Genomic DNA, 17,647 nt, shown 5'->3' on the forward strand with positions numbered 1-17,647 from the left:
ATTATTTCATTATAATTGTAGGACCAGAAGAACTGCTCTTATAAGGCTACGATTTCTTCATTAGACATATAGTTAACGCTACATAATGAATACAATTTCTGATTAGTATTGCTACATCATGAATAATTGTAATATACAAGGATATAAATGATTTTTAAATGAACGATTGAACATGTACATCATTTAACGATGTACAGATATCCAAGGGCAATTACGATTGTGTATGCCACTGTGTTGTGCAAGTATATCGTGCAAGGTTAGTTAATTCTAGATCAACAATATTAGCTTTTAATGTGGGCTAAAATAATCAATACGTTTGAATAGTGTATTCATTTCAAAATTCTTAGAAGTTTAAGTGCCTCGTACCATCTTAGGCTATTTGTAAACTACAAGGTTAGTTAATTCTATATCAACAAGATTAGCTTTTAATGTTAGCTAAAATAATCAATACGTTTGAATAGTGTATTCATTTCAAAATTCTTAGAAGTTTAAGTGCCTCGTACCATCTTAGGCTATTTGTAAACTACAAGGTTAGTTAATTCTATATCAACAAGATTAGCTTTTAATGTTGGCTAAAAATAATCAATGTTTGAAGGTAGTGAATCCATTTCAAAAGTCTTAGAAGTTTAAGTGCCTGATACCATCTTAGGCTATTTGTAAACTATAGTTTGTCACGATAATACGATTTATAGAAATATAGAAAATACAGAAATATATTGAAAGAATAGCTTTTGAACCAGTAAACTGTCTGCCCCTAAATGCCCTTTCAGCTCTGCCCTCTACCACACTGGGCGACTACTTTGTCGTCCAGGTACCTGCACTGCCCGAGGGTAGCACCGCCGTGTCTCACGTCATCAGCCCATTCATCGAGTGCACCGAGGTCACCCAGACGGTCACCTACACGACACAAACCGACACGACACAAGTCGACAGGACGACAGAACGTGTTGACCAGCTGTGGGTCACCTTCTTTGATATACCCATACATTTATTTAGGTGAGATTCACAGGTACATTATATATATATATATATATATATATATATATATATATATATATATATATATATATATATATATATGGCCTATAAAAATATAAATCTTTTGAAAAATATCGAAATTATACGAATATTTATAATATTACAATAATATATTGGTCTATTATTTAAATATAATAAATAATAAATAAATAATGCAATGATATAATATTAATTATATTAATAATTGTATTATTATATATTTAATCTTTGATATACCGATACATTTATTTAGGTGAGATTTAGCACCCTTACTACAATATTCTTCTCATATAGTTTGGTCCAAATGATTCTCTGCACACTGTTACCAGTAAATTTAAAGCGATACGAGATTTGATTTCACCAATTATCCAATGTAAGGTCTCTAAATAACAGGATATCTTGCCATCCTGTTCTTCTTACAATGGATGGCGATGTTGGCGTTTGTATGTGAGTGTATGTTGGAGGAGGAGGGGGGTATAGTATCAGGTTCTATTTCAATGCTTCTCTAATAGAGTCTTCTGTAATCGATCACTTATGCCAAAACAGTTTAGCTCCCTATCTATGATACAATCATTTTTACTTATATTAAAAAAATCTATCTTGCAAGTGTTTCATCCAAGAAAAGGCATCGAGTTTATATGTGAACGAAGCTATTGATTATTGGGTTTTCCCCGATTACTTGATTAGAAAAACTTTTCTTGACTCTATGGTGAAGTTCCTTTTCAGGCTTGACAGTTTATATAAGGAAAAATAAAGTAGCTTTAACCTATTTTGCTCACTTCGAATATTGAATGGGTTGTAGGGCCAGCACTATTTAGAGCATTTAAAGCTTACAAAAATTGTAAATGTCCGACCTCCTAAAGATCTGTAGCATCAGAGATGTTATTAGATTTTATTTGAACTTTTTACTGTAATATTTCACCAAATATTTTTTTTAACATGCTGTACTCCTGGGTGTATTTGTTTTTTATTTTTCCAAGAAATTAGCTTGTACTATCTGCATTATTCTTTCCTGACTTTATATCTTTAATGATGATACGTTTATTGAATGTTATGCTGTTTTATTTACATATATTCTGCTAAATATTATGCGAAGCAACTATGACTTCATTGTTCCAGAACGCGAACTGATACAACCTACGGAGCAATGGTATACAGAGGCAATGGCCAGTTTACATTGGATGTTTTCTTAGCTTTCGATGCAAGTGGCTGGACAGATTTTATACACTGTATCCCAGTCAGTGGGTTTGGTCTAGAGTACTTCATCTTTACACTGAGGTAAGTTGTAAAGTACTTCATCTTTACACTGAAGTAAGTTGTAGTGTACTTCATCTTTACACTGAAGTAAGTTGTAGAGTACTTCCTCTTTACACTGAAGTAAGTTGTAGAGTACTTTATCTTTACAATAAGGTAAGTTGTATTGTAAAGTACATCATCTTTACACTGAGGTAAGTTGTAGAGTACTTCATTTTTACACTGAGGTAAGTTTTATAGTAGAGTACTTCATTTTTACACTGAAGAAAATTGTGTATAAAGTGCGTCGTCTTTAATACGAAAAAAAAGTGTGTATAGTACTTCATCCTATACAAATGGTAGTAAAGTGGTTTGACATGGTATGCTACAACAAATTTTTAGTGCAGGTTATAAATACAGAGAGCGTGTAGTCAAGAGTTTAATATTATATATTGATCTTATTAGTTGTTTCTTTAAAGCCCAATTAAAAAAATGTTCTAATTAAACGTAAGTATTTGTTCTAAATTGGTAGGTTCTATGTGATACATAAAGGAGAGGATGCTGACTTGTAAAAGTGTCAAGTGTTCGATGACCTCCAGGGTTTATTTTAGATTTTTTTTCTTGGGTGGGGGACTTTCTTCCCTGGACGGAATTTTTTTTTATAGAAAATCCCCCCACACCCTGTAGAAAAGTGTCTGAAAGAAACACCGATGACCACTCAAGGCAGGATGAACCAGTGTTTCGTCATTAATGGTGAGGTTTAATAAGAGGCGTAGCGACCCCTCCCTGCGCCCGGGGACAAACTTTCGACTTGGCGCCCCCCCCCCCCTATATTTTTATATTTATAATTCAAAATAGCAGCTAAAATGAGCTTATTTTGGCGCCCCTAGGGTCGGCGCCCGGGGACATATGTACCCCCCACTGCCCCCGGGTCGCTACGCCTCTGGGTTTAATCAGTCAGGGTCATCACACACGATGAAGTGTGGAACGGTACTGAGCAGCAGACACAATATTAGTGGGCGGAAGTGTTTTAGGGAACTCAACCTGTGGGTTGGGCAGATAAACATTACTGTAATGCTCATGTGTATGTTTGTAGGCAGTTCCCGACGTATGCAATAGTGTCTGGTCCAAACGACGTGTTTGTTCGACTGTATTATCGGAGTGTTGGCAAAGAGAAACTTCTCTCAATCATGTTACCAAGGTACACAATAGATCTGCTACAAAAACTATTAGATCTACTTATGTAGGGGTTGGTGGAGGGGTGGTGGGGGGGGGGGGGGGGGGAATGGGGGGGGGGGGGTTGAAGGCGAATCGGACTTTTATAATGATGTTAGACCAGGAATGTCATACTTTAGCATTTTTTGTACATATTTTTTAAAACTTGATATTAGCGGTTTTTAAAAATACATTTTGTTCATTTTTATCAAGATATAGAGTTAAATATTGACCCATATTACCAAATCTATGGTATTAATAAAAAGATATACGAGATTTCTTTAACAAGGGAAACTACTCAATTAACATTTTCGTAAAAATAATAGCCTTGTTATATCCCCTTATTCTAAAATAAAGATTTCCTTAAAAAAAATTTAGTTTATAGGAAAAAAGTAAAAAAAAAAATTACTAATTTTTTCTGAGATATGTAATAAGAACAATTTGTTACTAGTTTTTACTGAGGTATGTTATAAGATCAATTTGTTACATATAATGCAGGGAGCGGGCGTATGTGTCTTCAGATTGCCTGAATACTGCGGGCACGCGAGATGCCAAGGAAGGTTGGTCTTTCACTAATTACCCTAATTTATCGACTAATTTAACTTTAATTATATTAATTACCCCTAATTTATCGACTAATTTAACTTTAATTATGTTAATTACCCCTAATTTCTCGACTAATTTAACTTTAATTATGTTAATTGCCCCTAATTTATCGACCAATTAACTTTAATCATGTCAAAGGCGTAGCGAGGGGGGGCGGGGGGTGCGGACCGCACCGGGTGACACCATTTAGGGGGGGTGACACCAAGGCAAAAAATAGCAAAATATAAAGAGAAAAACTTGAGGGGGGGGGGGTGCAAATCGAAAGTTTGAGGGGGGGGGGGGTGCAAATCGAAAATTTGAAAGTTTGTCCCCGGGAAGTTTCGCTACGTCTCTGGGGGTGACACCATTAAGTGCCGCACCGGGTGACACCCGACCTCGCTACGCCACTGATTTATCGACTACTCAACTTTAATTATATAAAGTTTCCCTTAATTAATATATTACTGTAGCCTTAAATGTATTTTCTTAAAAAAAAATCATAATATATCAAATGCGGTTAGTAAATTTTTTTAATGGTGCCTGCTTAATATATATAAAGAAAGCTACTATTTTTTGGACGCGATGATCAATAAGAAAGAGGTTACTTGTGTGGTCAGTTCTATGGTCAGCAACCTTAAGTCAGGGCCCATCAGAGTTGGTTGGAACTGGAGACTTTAGAGTTAGCCATCATGTGATCTGTAGCTCGGCCATGCTAATAGAATTAATGAAATAAAGAATTAATGAACTAAAGAATTAATGAAATAAAGATATAATGAGCTAAAGAATTAATGAACTAAAGAACTAATGAGCTAAAGAATTAATGAACTTAAGAATTAAACAACTAAAGAATTAATGAACTAAAGAATTAATGAACTAAAGAATTAATGAAATAAAGAATTAATGAACTAAAGAATTGATGAAATAAAGAACTAATGAGCTAAAGAATTAATGAACTAAAGAATTAATGAGCTAAAGAATTAATGAAATAAAGAATTAATGAACTAAAGAAGTAATGAAATAAAGAATTAATGAGCTAAAGAATTAATGAACTAAAGAATTATACAACTAAAGAATTAATTAAATAAAGAATTAAACAACTAAAGAATTAATGAAATAAAGAATTAAACAACTAAAGAATTAATGAAATAAAGAATTAATGAACTAAAGAATTAATGAAATAAAGAATTAATGAGCTAAATAATTATTGAACTGTACTAGAAAATGTATCGAGACGACACGCAACTTTGACGATTGTTACCTCCCCTTACTTCTCCGTCACACATCGTCACAAAAAGCGGGACCCCCCCCCCCCCTATAAAATGACTTCACACCTCAGCCCAGAACCCCCTTTATAATTGCAGTTGACCTTTTCTTAAAACATCGATTTTTTTTTAATTTTAATTTGTATTAAAATTTATTAAAACAGTTTTCTAAAGTTCGTTTTCTAACACTACTTTGTTTATAACGCAAAAGTGTGGCATCACACAACCACACCCCTTCCCCCTCCTCATCATACACTGTCATAAAATAACCAACCTCCCCCTCCCTTACAAGTGTGACGTCAATTATTAGGCTGCATGGCGAGGTAGGTCTGGCGTTTTATTTTAACAACCTTGTGACCTTTAACCTTTAACGTGTTATGTGTATCCCTACCTGACCAGACATTTACATCAGGAGCGACCACCCAGTTGGGGTCGTAGCGGGCAGCTGTAGGGCCGCGGCTTTATCCAACAACAATCATCAGTGTGCGCCCACAACAAGGAGAAACATTGTATTAGGTGAGAAATTTAGGCTTTTTACAAGCTTTTATTTAACTCACTTCCTCTGTCGTCAGTCTGTCTAGATCGAAACGGCCGAGCGAAATTGCAGGCACTTCTAACTGACAGATACGGTTCGTAATTGGTACGTGGGTCAAGACATAAAGACAATGCATCGTGACATTAAATTTGACGCAATTGGTCGCCTGATTAATTTTTTATGAATTAATTAAAATTTTGACCAAATTAGTAGGCAGTTCTATCCACACGCGTCATTGTTTCTTCTTAACTAACACTCAGTTGACTTATATTTCAACATTTTTAAGCGTTTTTGTCACGAACTAGGCTAATTTTTTATTTTTTTTTTAACACGGGATTAACTGACCAAGCGCCTGTATTAAAAACAGGAATTCATTTTGGTAGATTAAAATTGGTTTGCAGAAGAAAAAAAAATTAAAAATTAAAAAATATAAAAAAAAAAAAAAAAACAGCGTACAGATATTGCATACTAAAGACTTACTGCCACTTTCATTTAAGACATGCTACTTCCTGCCGAGACTTTCGGTAAAACATTCCTGATTCCGAATGTGGGTGTGGCAGGAACTGAGCGTTACGTCATTGTCGTGGCCTCTGTGACGTACACACGAGTAGAGATCTCGACGTCACATTTCAGAGATTCTCACTTCACAAATTTAGAAAGAGAAGGCCAGTCTATGCACGTAAACATATCTTTGTAGATTTAGTAAATGTTTTAAGATCTCTTTAATAAAGTCAGTGGCGTAGCGAGGTCGGGTGTTACCCGGTGCGGCACTTAATGGTGTCACCCCCCACAGGCATAGCGACCCTTCCCGGGGACAAACTTCAAATTTTCGATTTGCGCCCTCCCCCCCCCCCCCTCTCTCCCCTCAAACTTTCGATTTGAACCCCCCCCCCCCCCTCAAACTTTCGATTTGCACTCCCCCCTCAAGTTTTTCTCTATATATTTTGCTATTTTTTTGCCTTGGTGTCACCCCCCTAAATGGTGTCACACTGTGCGGTCCGCACCCCCGCTACGCCTTTGAATAAAGAAGATTGTGAAGAACTAACAAATGAGCATTTTTTTAGGGACGCCCTAATTGTATGCATTTCCTTAACAGTAAACAAAGTAGTAACGTTTATACCTTAAAGTATAGATCCAGGCTTATAGGCTGAACATAAAGGGTATTTAATATTGAAAGTAGATTTTCCCCCACCGTTTTAATTTATAATCATAAAAACACAAGAACTCCTCGTGTATTAAAAGAAAAGTAATATGAAGCTCTTTTGTCCGTCTACATAGATTTGTCAGGGGGAAATAATTCAAGAAAGATCCTGGTGTTTTGATGGCAATAAAACATCAATACAAATAAATCTTTCTCGAGCAGTGTTTCTTTCAGATTTTTTTCTCCAGGGGGCGGGGCTTACCCTGTTAATAGTATATATTTTCTATATAAATTCCATTTCGTTCCTGTGCAGAGTTTCTTCCAGGCATCTCTTCGGGGAGTTTGCAATGTAAATGTATCTCTACCATTGAGCGAATGACGTGTAATATTGTATAGATAGTGTAGTCTGCATTGTGCCCCAGTACTTGCGTCAGTTCCGTTTTTTTATTTTCTGACGTGCCTGCTGTACGACTGCTTTACTCATAGAGATTGTTATCATTGAACAAAAACAAAACGTTATAGAAAAAAATATCAAATATGCCTAGGATAAGTAAAGAAAGGGTTCATTTATATTTTAAGAAATATTTTTGCAGCCTTTGAACACGTTACAAACAAAATATTTTTACTCTTGAAGTACATGCTCAAAGACTCACATCTTGTAAAGGCAGACAACCCAGTCATGTGTTACCTGTTGGTGCAGGGGTCGTGCTTGAACAGGGATGTCAGTATATCAATGACTAGTATCACACCCACAGCTCTGTTCTACAACACCTACACATGGAAGTAAGTTGGGTTGGTATACAACACCTACACATGGAAGTAAGTTGGGTTGGTATACAACACCTACACGTGGGAGTAAGTTGGGTTGGTATACAACACCTACACATGGAAGTAAGTTGGGTTGGTATACAACACCTACACATGGAAGTAAGTTGGGTTGGTATACAACACCTACACACGGAAGTAAGTTGGGTTGGTAGAATCTATACAACACCTACACATGGAAGTAAGTTGGGTTGGTAGAATCTATACAACACCTACACATGGAAGTAAGTTGGGTTGGTAGAATCTATACAACACCTACACATGGAAGTAAGTTGGGTTGGTAGAATCTATACAACACCTACACATGGAAGTAAGTTGGTATACAACACCTACACTTGGAAGTAAGTTGGGTTGGTATACAACACCTACACATGGTAGCAAGTTGGGTTGGTATACAACACCTACACATGGAAGTAAGTTGGTTGGTATACAACAACTACACATGGAAGTAAGTTGGGTTGGTATACAACAACTATACATCAAAGTAAGTTGGTTGGTATACAACACCTACACATGGAAGTAAGTTGGTTGGTATACAACAACTACATGTGGAAGTAAGTTGGGTTGGTATACAACACCTACACATGGTAGCAAGTTGGGTTGGTATACAACACCTACATATGGAAGTAAGTTGGGTTGGTATACAACACCTCCACATGGAAGTAAGTTGGGTTGGTATACAATACCTACACATGGAAGTAAGTTGGGTTGGTATACAACACCTACATATGGAAGTAAGTTGGGTTGGTATACAGTACATTGATCACAACAAGAGGCTATTGATAAACCTGAAATGTTGAAGTAAATTAGAGAGTGGGGAATCTCAAACACAAACACATAAATGTATATATATATATATATATATATATATATATATATATATATATATATATATATATATATATATATATATATATATATATATATATATATATATATATATATATATATATATATATATATATGGTTTGATTATGTATATGATTAGCTATATGCATATAAATATATAATTATGTATATAAAAAGGTTATTAGTTACAATAGAAGACCTGTGATTTTATAACTTCATAAAAATATATCAACTACTATTTTTATTATCTCTTGACATTGAACCATTGTGTGTACATAGTTCGATGTACCCTTCAGTGGAAAACTTGAAGGTCTACGTAGCTCTGATTGTTCATGTTGCTGACAAGAATTACATAGTCTTTAACGAGGAGTCAGGCAAGTAAGTCTAACATGTTTTAAAAATTGGAAACCAAACATTTGTCACACCCCATCTTCACTTCCTCAAATATTATTTTAACTATTTTTCTAGATAAATCTGATAGTAATAACTGTTATAGACAATTATGCTTGAGCATTAATGAACATTTAAAACATACTGTATACCCACAATTGTTTTTTGTATATTATTAGCTATAACAAAACTTTAGTTTAGGCTACTATTTTTCACTAATAATACATCAACATAGTTCAGAGAAATAGATAGTTACAGATTTGATTTTATCTAATTTGAGAAAATGGGCGTGGAAAAGTGTTCAAGGTGATCGATTCTGGAACACCATATCAAAAGAAGTAGAAGAAGACGTTGGCTTTGCTTACATGCAGGGTCGACAGTTTGGATTTGGCTGCTACATCTACAGCTTTCAGGATAATCTAAACTACATACAAAACAGAGGCTTCATTGTTACATCCCTCGCCAAAGTAGGCTAATTTTGTATCTTTTACAAGATTTACAATTACTTATTATAAGTTGATGTGTTGGAAGGGTGCAAACTCAATGTCAAGGGTGGGTTTTGTTAATATAAACATCACTACCTATACCCTATTTCTCATAATTTTCTTGTAAAACTTAGTTCTAAACCTAAATGACAAAATCCTATATTGCCCTTTAGTGTCAATGTGTTTTTATTTTTACAAGATCTCATATCTATAACCTATATTTAATTATATAATAATATGGGCTTTATATAGACCTATCTATATAGGTAGCATACACACAAATATAGCCTATGCATAATAAACAAATATATACATAGAGATCTAGGCCTTATCATTTGACATCTTTTTAAACTAATTCACTTTATGCATGCGCCTATAACATATAACAGTAAATTGTCTATTGCATTGCTGTTTTTTTAAACTGTGTACCAAGGTTGGTGACTGTGCTCAGACAATGAAAGAAATGAATGAATCTGATCTGGTGGATAATGACTGTGATTCCCTGTATGATGAGGAAATGGCCAACAGGTTAGGTAGGAAAATTTACTTGGTCTCCGTAAAAATTATTTGGTCTGTTTATTTAAACGTTGCACCATAAAAAGTTTTTTGAAAATCTTTGGCGCAGGTTGTATATTTGGACACTTCTTAATTGTTTTAATTGGTTGTATAATAATTAAGGCCCTCCAAGCTCTCTTAGGTTAAATACATCTTAGCAGTGGATTGAAAAAATTGTTTTGATAAACAATACACTCCTTAGGACGGCATGGTTGAATGATAGAGCGTTTGACTACAAACCCAATAGGTTTAAGTTCATAGGTCAATCAAGAGTTCACCAAGCTCTGATTGGTATCTGATTCATGTTAAAGAAAGTAAAGACATCTGGGAATAATGCAGACCACACTATCCCTTTATATGTAGAGAATCTACCCCATGGGCTTTATGGTTCAAAAGGGAACTTTAAATTCCATGAGTAAGCCTACTATTTTATTTTACTGTTTCAGAAATGTCATTTTAAAAATAAATTCTAATACTGTTTTTAGGTTTTACTACACTACTGTTTTTTTTTGCCTGTCATTTATTTTTTGCAGATGATGATAGTGATGGGCTAGTAGATGAGGATACTGCAGTCAACTTGATAGGTGTGTGGCAAGTTTAATTGTAGGAAACTTCTGTAAAAATCATACATTCTTCAAATACTTGCTGAATAATTAAAACTATAACTCTCTGCATTTTTCCTAAAAACCTTAATTCTGTTTCAGTTAAACCAATATTTTCTAGTAATAATTAAACTAAAATTTAAACAGCTGGTGACCTTTCTTTTTGAAAATGTATACAAAATACTGTGTTTATGAGTTCAGACATGTAGGCCAGTACATCTTGGATCAAATGTCTTAGTCTTAAAAATCAGATGTGGACTGAAACTAAATATACTATATCCCAGCAAACAAATGAGAAAGTTGATGTTTAATACAAATACATATCACAACAGCAGATATTTTTATTTCACTGTCTCCTCAATGTAAACAAATTTAAAACTTATTTAAGTTTACATTAGAAGCAAGGTAATGGATTTATTATTTAATCTAAATTGTTTTTTTATACTCAGTGAGTATGGATTGAATTTTTATAACACAACGGAATTTTTTTTTCTTTCACATCCAGTGGACGGCCAGTGGGGAGAGTGGGGGCCCTGGGAGTGTGAGGCACCCTGTGGGGTGTCACCCTTCATCTCACGCAGGTAACTTGGTTGTACAGGTAACAGGCGCCCTGTGGGGTGTCACCCTTCATCTCACGCAGGTAACTTGATTGTACAGGTAACAGGCGCCCTGTGGGGTGTCACCCTTCATCTCACGCAGGTAACTTGGTTGTACAGGTAACAGGCGCCCTGTGGGGTGTCACCCTTCATCTCACGCAGGTAACTTGATTGTACAGGTAACAGGCGCCCTGTGGGGTGTCACCCTTCATTTCACGCAGGTAACTTGGTTGTACAGGTAACAGGCGCCCTGTGGGGTGTCACCCTTCATCTCACGCAGGTAACTTGATTGTACAGGTAACAGGCGCCCTGTGGGGTGTCACCCTTCATCTCACGCAGGTAACTTGGTTGTACAGGTAACAGGCGCCCTGTGGGGTGTCACCCTTCATCTCACGCAGGTAACTTGATTGTACAGGTAACAGGCGCCCTGTGGGGTGTCACCCTTCATCTCACGCAGGTAACTTGGTTGTACAGGTAACAGGCGCCCTGTGGGGTGTCACCCTTCATCTCACGCAGGTAACTTGGTTGTACAGGTAACAGGCGCCCTGTGGGGTGTCACCCTTCATCTCACGCAGGTACAGAGGCATAGCGAGGGGGGGGGGGGCAGGGGGGGGGACATATGTCCCCGGGCGCCGACCTTAGGGGGGGTGCAAATCGAAAGTTTGAGGGGGGGGGTGCAAATCGAAAATTTGCTCCCGAGGGGGGGCGCCAAATTGAAAGTATGTCCCCGGGCGCCGGCAAGGGTCGCTACGCCTCTGCGCAGGTAACTTGGTTGTACAGGTAACAGGCGCCCTGTGGGGTGTCACCCAGGTAATTTGGCTGTACAGGCCATCCTGTATCAACAGATACACCATTAAGTTTTATAAGTTGTGTTATAAAGTATTGTAAGCTAAAAACTTGAAGATAATAAATATAAAAAAGTAAATCTCAAACATAGTTATTCTAAAGTTAAACACATTTATTTTATAATTAAAAAAAAATTGAAGGCCTATTTATAAAAAAAATACAAAATTTAATGTAAAATTATCATAAAATTCAGACAATTGAATTGTAAGTAAAAAAAAGCATAGACCTAGACCAGGGGTCAGCAACCTTTTGAAGCGGAAGAGCCAAAAGTTACAAAATTTCCCTGGTTTTAAAGAGCCATTAACATTTTTTTATTTCAAATATTTTTTTTTTTTTATGAAGATTATTAGTATTTGTGCAAGGAGCTGGAGAGCCGCATCTTGATATCAAAAGAGCCGCATGCGGCTCGCGAGCCGCAGGTTGCCGACCCCTGACCTAGACTATAATTCATTAAAATTAAATTAAGATTATTTTTCTACTTTTTGTTAAGAAGATAATTTAAATAGAAAATAAATGCGTAGAATGTGTTTTGTGTCTTGAAGGGCGTGCAACAAACCAGCACCACAGAGGATGGGGGCACCTTGTACAGGACATCACATCAAGAAAAACAAGGCTCTATGTAGAGCGCTGGGGGCATGTGGTCAAAGTAGGTTTAATATCACCACCACCCCTTTTAAATCCTCTTCTTCTTCTTCGTTCTTAATTTTTAGTGTTGGGAGGGATCGAGCCTTATCTGCCAGAGGGTTTGAACTCGAGACTTTTTTCGAATTTATCAACCATGTGCTTTGCCGACTCAACCACGCCGACCCCCCTTTTAAATGATGTCACAACATTCTCTCCATCCCCCTTCCCCCAATCATAATTAATCAAGACTCGAAAATCAACATTTTGTTCTTAAAATAAACACAATTATTTTAAAATTTTACATTGTAATACATTTTGATAGAAATCTTTATCCCCCAACCCCCATTACTTATGTGCAACATGATTAACTACAATCCCAAAAATTAAAATATTAACTAAAAGGTTAGTATTGCAATAAAACATTAAATTTATTGAAATTGAAAAACAATTGTTAGAAATTATCTCGCAACTTCATTCATTATACTTCAAGTTCAAGTATACTAAACTAACATTTTTCAATCATTGTTTTTTTTATCAATTGAAATATTGGAATATTTTTTTCAAACTGCTAAATTAAATGAAAATTTAAATAAACAAAATTCGAAAACAAAATCAAACTGAGCTGCTGGTTATAAACCAGTCCATTTGAATTATTTGATTTTACCCAGCACTAATGAGTACCTATCACATTTTAGCTCTGTACTACAATATCTGTTATTGTACTTCACCGATGCTACTTTTAATGCAGAAATAGGTAGTTTGGCATAAAAATAATCCCACCATTTTATTTAAACCTACTACTATTGCTTATTCCAGAATTAATATACTGTGATACCTTTAAATTATAAACTTTTTTATAATAAAGTCTGTGATAGGCAAGTCAACAAATCAAACTTACAATAAAACAATAAATCCTCTACTCTCTAGAGTGTGACAAAGGTTACTATGGTTTCGGCTGTGCGTACACCTGCAGCAACTGTGTCAATGGCTGTGACCCGGTCAACGGGTCATGTGACATGTGCTCACCTGGCTGGACAGACCCGCACCTCGGATGTTCCTCACGTAATGTTCTATTATCCATACTGTAATGTTCTGCATTCATAACCCTCATTTTGATGTTCTACATCCATAACCCCCAACATTTTAATGTTCTACATCCATAACCCTCATTTTGATGTTCTACATCCATACCCCTCATTATAATGTTCTATATCCATACCACTCATTATAATGTTCTATATCCATACCACTCATTATAATGTTCTATATCCATACCCCTCATTATAATGTTCTACATTCATACCCCTCATTTTAATGTTCTACATCCATAACCCCCAACATTTTAATGTTCTACATTCATACCCCTCATTTTAATGTTCTACATCCATACCCCCTATTTTAATGTTCTACATTCATTACCCCCAACATTTTAATGTTCTATATCAATACCCAGATTATAAAGTATAATATCCATTAAACATTTTTCTACTCAAAATCCTTTTTAATGTTACTATAAATCTTAAATCTTTTATATTGCGACATTCAGCTAAATCATTATCGCCAAATTAATTATCATTGAAAATCTCCTCAGCTTGCTCTAAGTGAACCTACGTTAAACAGTTTACATTTAGTTAAATCACCAAATAATTATCGTTGAAAATCTCCTCAGCTTGCCCTAAGTGGACCTACGTTAAACAGTTTACATTTAGTTAAATCACCAAATAATTATCGTTGAAAATCTCCTCAGCTTGCCCTAAGTGGACCTACGTTAAACAGTTTACATTTAGTTAAATCACCAAATAATTATCGTTATAAATCTCCACAGCTTGCCCTAAGTGGACCTACATTAAACATTTTACATTTAGTTAAATTACCAAATAATTATCGTTATAAATCTCCACAGCTTGCCCTAAGTGGACCTACGGCCTACAATGTCAACAGCTTTGTGAGCCCAAATGTGGCGTAGACTGCACTGAACGTGTGACTGGAAAATGTCCAGGTTAGAAAATTGTAAAACTCACAGTTCGATTCTGATAGCTGCACAGTTTAGCTGTAGTGCTCATAATTAATTAGTTAATTCTCAGTATTGCCTGTCTATTTAAATTTGCTGTTTGTTACCTAAGCTGTTTGTTTTCTGTGCCACTCATTTTAACATTCATTTACATATTTACATGCATAAATAAGTGTGTATAAATAAGTTTGTATGTAGGCCATGTAAGTATATATATATATATATATATATATATATATATATATATATATATATATATATATATATATATATATATATATATATATATATATATATGTATATATATATATATATATATATATATATATATATATATAATTTATGTAGTGTGTATTTATGCATTACCAAGGCGCATGCAATTTTATAGTTTTATCAAATGATTAAATGATATGTTATAAATAGAAAAACAAATATGAATTTGTATAAGGAGAGAAACAGAAATTAGTTAAAATGTTTGTTAGTTGTAATTATCATTTTTCCAATTTTCTAGCATCCAAAATGTTTTTCATGTTTGCACTATGGGTGGACTTGATGTTGGTAGTGTTAACCATTTCGTTCATTCTTTATTGGTAAGTTTTTAATGTTGACATTTTAAACTAATATATTCATGGTAAGTTTGAAATATTAACATTTTAAACTAATGTATTATTGGTAAAATATAATGTTCATATTTTAAACTAATGTATTTTTTGTTAGTTATAGCACTGATAGTTACCTTCATGACATGGATAAACAAAATGTTGAAATATGACAAAAAAATAAGAATCATACAAGAGTTAAGATAGAAGAAAAGTGATCAAGAATATTATGGTACAATGTCCAGTTAGAATTCTGACTGATTCATTAATAATATATTGTTTATCTAATCTTGTGACCCTTAAAAGAAATAAAGAAGAGTTAATCAGTTATAGCAAAAACCTTTACCTGTAGCTTTTAGTATAACTGATCTAAGGCAGGTGGGTTTTATGTCGTACCTTCCTCATCATCTTTTCTCATTCATGACCAAGACACATGGGGCAGATGAAGTAGAGTTCTTCAGTTTCAGAGACCTCAGCATATGAAGAGATAGTGTGGTTAGCACTATGCCCAGTCGCCTTTGCTTTCTCTAAAGTGAGTTTGATACCCATCAGAGCTTGGTGGACTCAGGGATGCTCTACTGTCTCAAACTAGAGACTTTCAGGTTATCAGTCTAGCTCTCTACCACTAGGCCATGCCGTCCCATACCTTGATGCATTGAAATGAATCCAAAGGAATTTGGGAACTAAACTAAAATAAAAATCTAATTAGTTATTAAATGGTTTTATTTATCATGAAGATGGATGGTAAGTTCTTTTATTAACATAGTGTCAAGGCATTGAAATAGCATGTCAATATTGCTATATCTTTTTATCATTGCCTTCCATATCAATACTTTCATGTAACAAATTATTAGAAGTTCTATACTGATCCATTATTAGCTCGCATGATATATGAAAATAGAGATTTTAAACTTCAGACATGCAACTATTACCCATTATAAATTTCTAACAGAGATAAATGTATATTTCAGGACCCATGGTGGCACCCGTGTCCATATCTTAATGCTATGGTCGGCTCTTCGACGCAAGAACTACGTCTGGAGGTACAAGACCTCTAAAGGCAAGGAAATAGAGGTCCTGGCAACAAGGTCCTTCTACAAGACCTACAAGTCCAGGCCAGACCAGCTGGTACAGCTGACACCCCTGCCTACTGCTAAAATAGTCTCAAAAAGTGTTTTATTTGCCAGAAACAAACACGGTGAAGAAGGCAAGGACGCTGATGAATTATCCAGCGCTGCTTCTATTACAATAGAGACTTTATCTATTGTGGCTCCTGCAACTAGCAGGTCAGGCAACAGATTATCTTCCTCCAAGCCATTAGATAAGAGAATGCCTTCTTCAACTAACATAGATTTTTCCAAACCATTAAAAAACAAAATATCTATCAGCAAGGAATCGCTTTCGAAGCCAACAACAACCAAAATCTCGTCCTCGGCGCAATCAATTCAAGTATCCCCCACAAAAGAACTTACTTTAATCCATAATGCCATTATTACTCCTATTGCTGAGGAGTTTTCTAGAGAAAAATCTCCTAAAGCTAAGCCATCCAGTTCCAAAAGTGCTTTAAGAAATATGCCATTCACCAAATCAGCAGACGCTAAAGAATCAAAATCAACAAAATCTTCTTCTAAAAATGAAACAGAAAAGTCTAAACCCTCTTCTAAAAAAGAATCAGAAAAATCTAAACCTTCTTCTAAGAAAGAATCAGAGAAGTCTAAACCCTCCTCTAAGAAAGAATCAGAAAAGCCTAAATCCTCTTCTAAGAAAGAACCAGAAAAGTCCAAATCCTCTTCTAAGAAAGAACCAGAAAAGTCCAAATCCTCTTCTAAGAAAGAACCAGAAAAGTCCAAATCCTCTTCTAAGAAAGAACAAGAAAAGTCCAAATCCTCTTCTAAGAAAGAACCAGAAAAATCCAAATCCTCTTCTAAGAAATGAATCAGAAAAAAAAAAGATAAAAAGAAAGCAAAACCTCAGAACAAATTCAAACAAGAGCAGAAGACATCTAAAATTAGAGATCTGTAGAACTGATAAGTCTCCAAGATTTGGTTTAAGATTGACAAACAATGGCATAGTAAGCAAGAGTGAGTGTCAAAACTAAGAATTAAATGACTGTGATATTTGCACTGCTACATGTAAGACAGCAAGAAATATGGCAAATTAATAAATGCCCAACTAGACTTTACTTTTAAGATATATATAATAATTACTTATATTAAAAAGATTAACTTTGACTTAGGTTTTATATAAAGTTTATTGACCACATTTTGGTAATTTTCA

The 17,647-nt window shown here is 35.1% G+C and overlaps 1 protein-coding gene across 1 annotated transcript; it reads left to right on the forward strand.

Moving 5' to 3' along the window:
• The first annotated feature begins 189 nt into the window (after positions 1 to 189).
• LOC131950686 (uncharacterized) lies at positions 190 to 17,524 on the forward strand. The gene is made up of 18 exons (XM_059312914.1): positions 190 to 256; positions 771 to 996; positions 2,137 to 2,295; positions 3,347 to 3,451; positions 3,964 to 4,025; positions 5,712 to 5,828; positions 6,345 to 6,526; positions 7,623 to 7,771; positions 8,942 to 9,040; positions 9,333 to 9,519; positions 9,971 to 10,070; positions 10,626 to 10,676; positions 11,200 to 11,275; positions 12,679 to 12,782; positions 13,688 to 13,822; positions 14,664 to 14,759; positions 15,283 to 15,361; positions 16,342 to 17,524. The coding sequence occupies exons 1-18, from the start codon at positions 190 to 192 to the stop codon at positions 17,303 to 17,305; spliced, it is 2,958 nt and encodes a 985-aa protein (XP_059168897.1). The 3' UTR covers positions 17,306 to 17,524.
• Positions 17,525 to 17,647: the final 123 nt, after the last annotated feature.

Source organism: Physella acuta, unplaced genomic scaffold, assembly GCF_028476545.2.
Source record: "Physella acuta isolate Inbredline_101_S28 unplaced genomic scaffold, ASM2847654v3 ptg000063l, whole genome shotgun sequence".
NCBI classification, from domain to species: domain Eukaryota; kingdom Metazoa; phylum Mollusca; class Gastropoda; family Physidae; genus Physella; species Physella acuta.

Bases quoted from the DNA above. Each gene is read 5' to 3' on its own strand.
- LOC131950686 (XM_059312914.1), top strand. From the start codon at position 190: ATGTACAGATATCCAAGGGCAATTACGATTGTGTATGCCACTGTGTTG. The intron at 4,026-5,711 runs GTTGGTCTTTCA...CTACCTGACCAG, and splicing joins CACGCGAGATGCCAAGGAAG to ACATTTACATCAGGAGCGAC. The intron at 12,783-13,687 runs GTAGGTTTAATA...TCTACTCTCTAG, and splicing joins GCTGGGGGCATGTGGTCAAA to AGTGTGACAAAGGTTACTAT.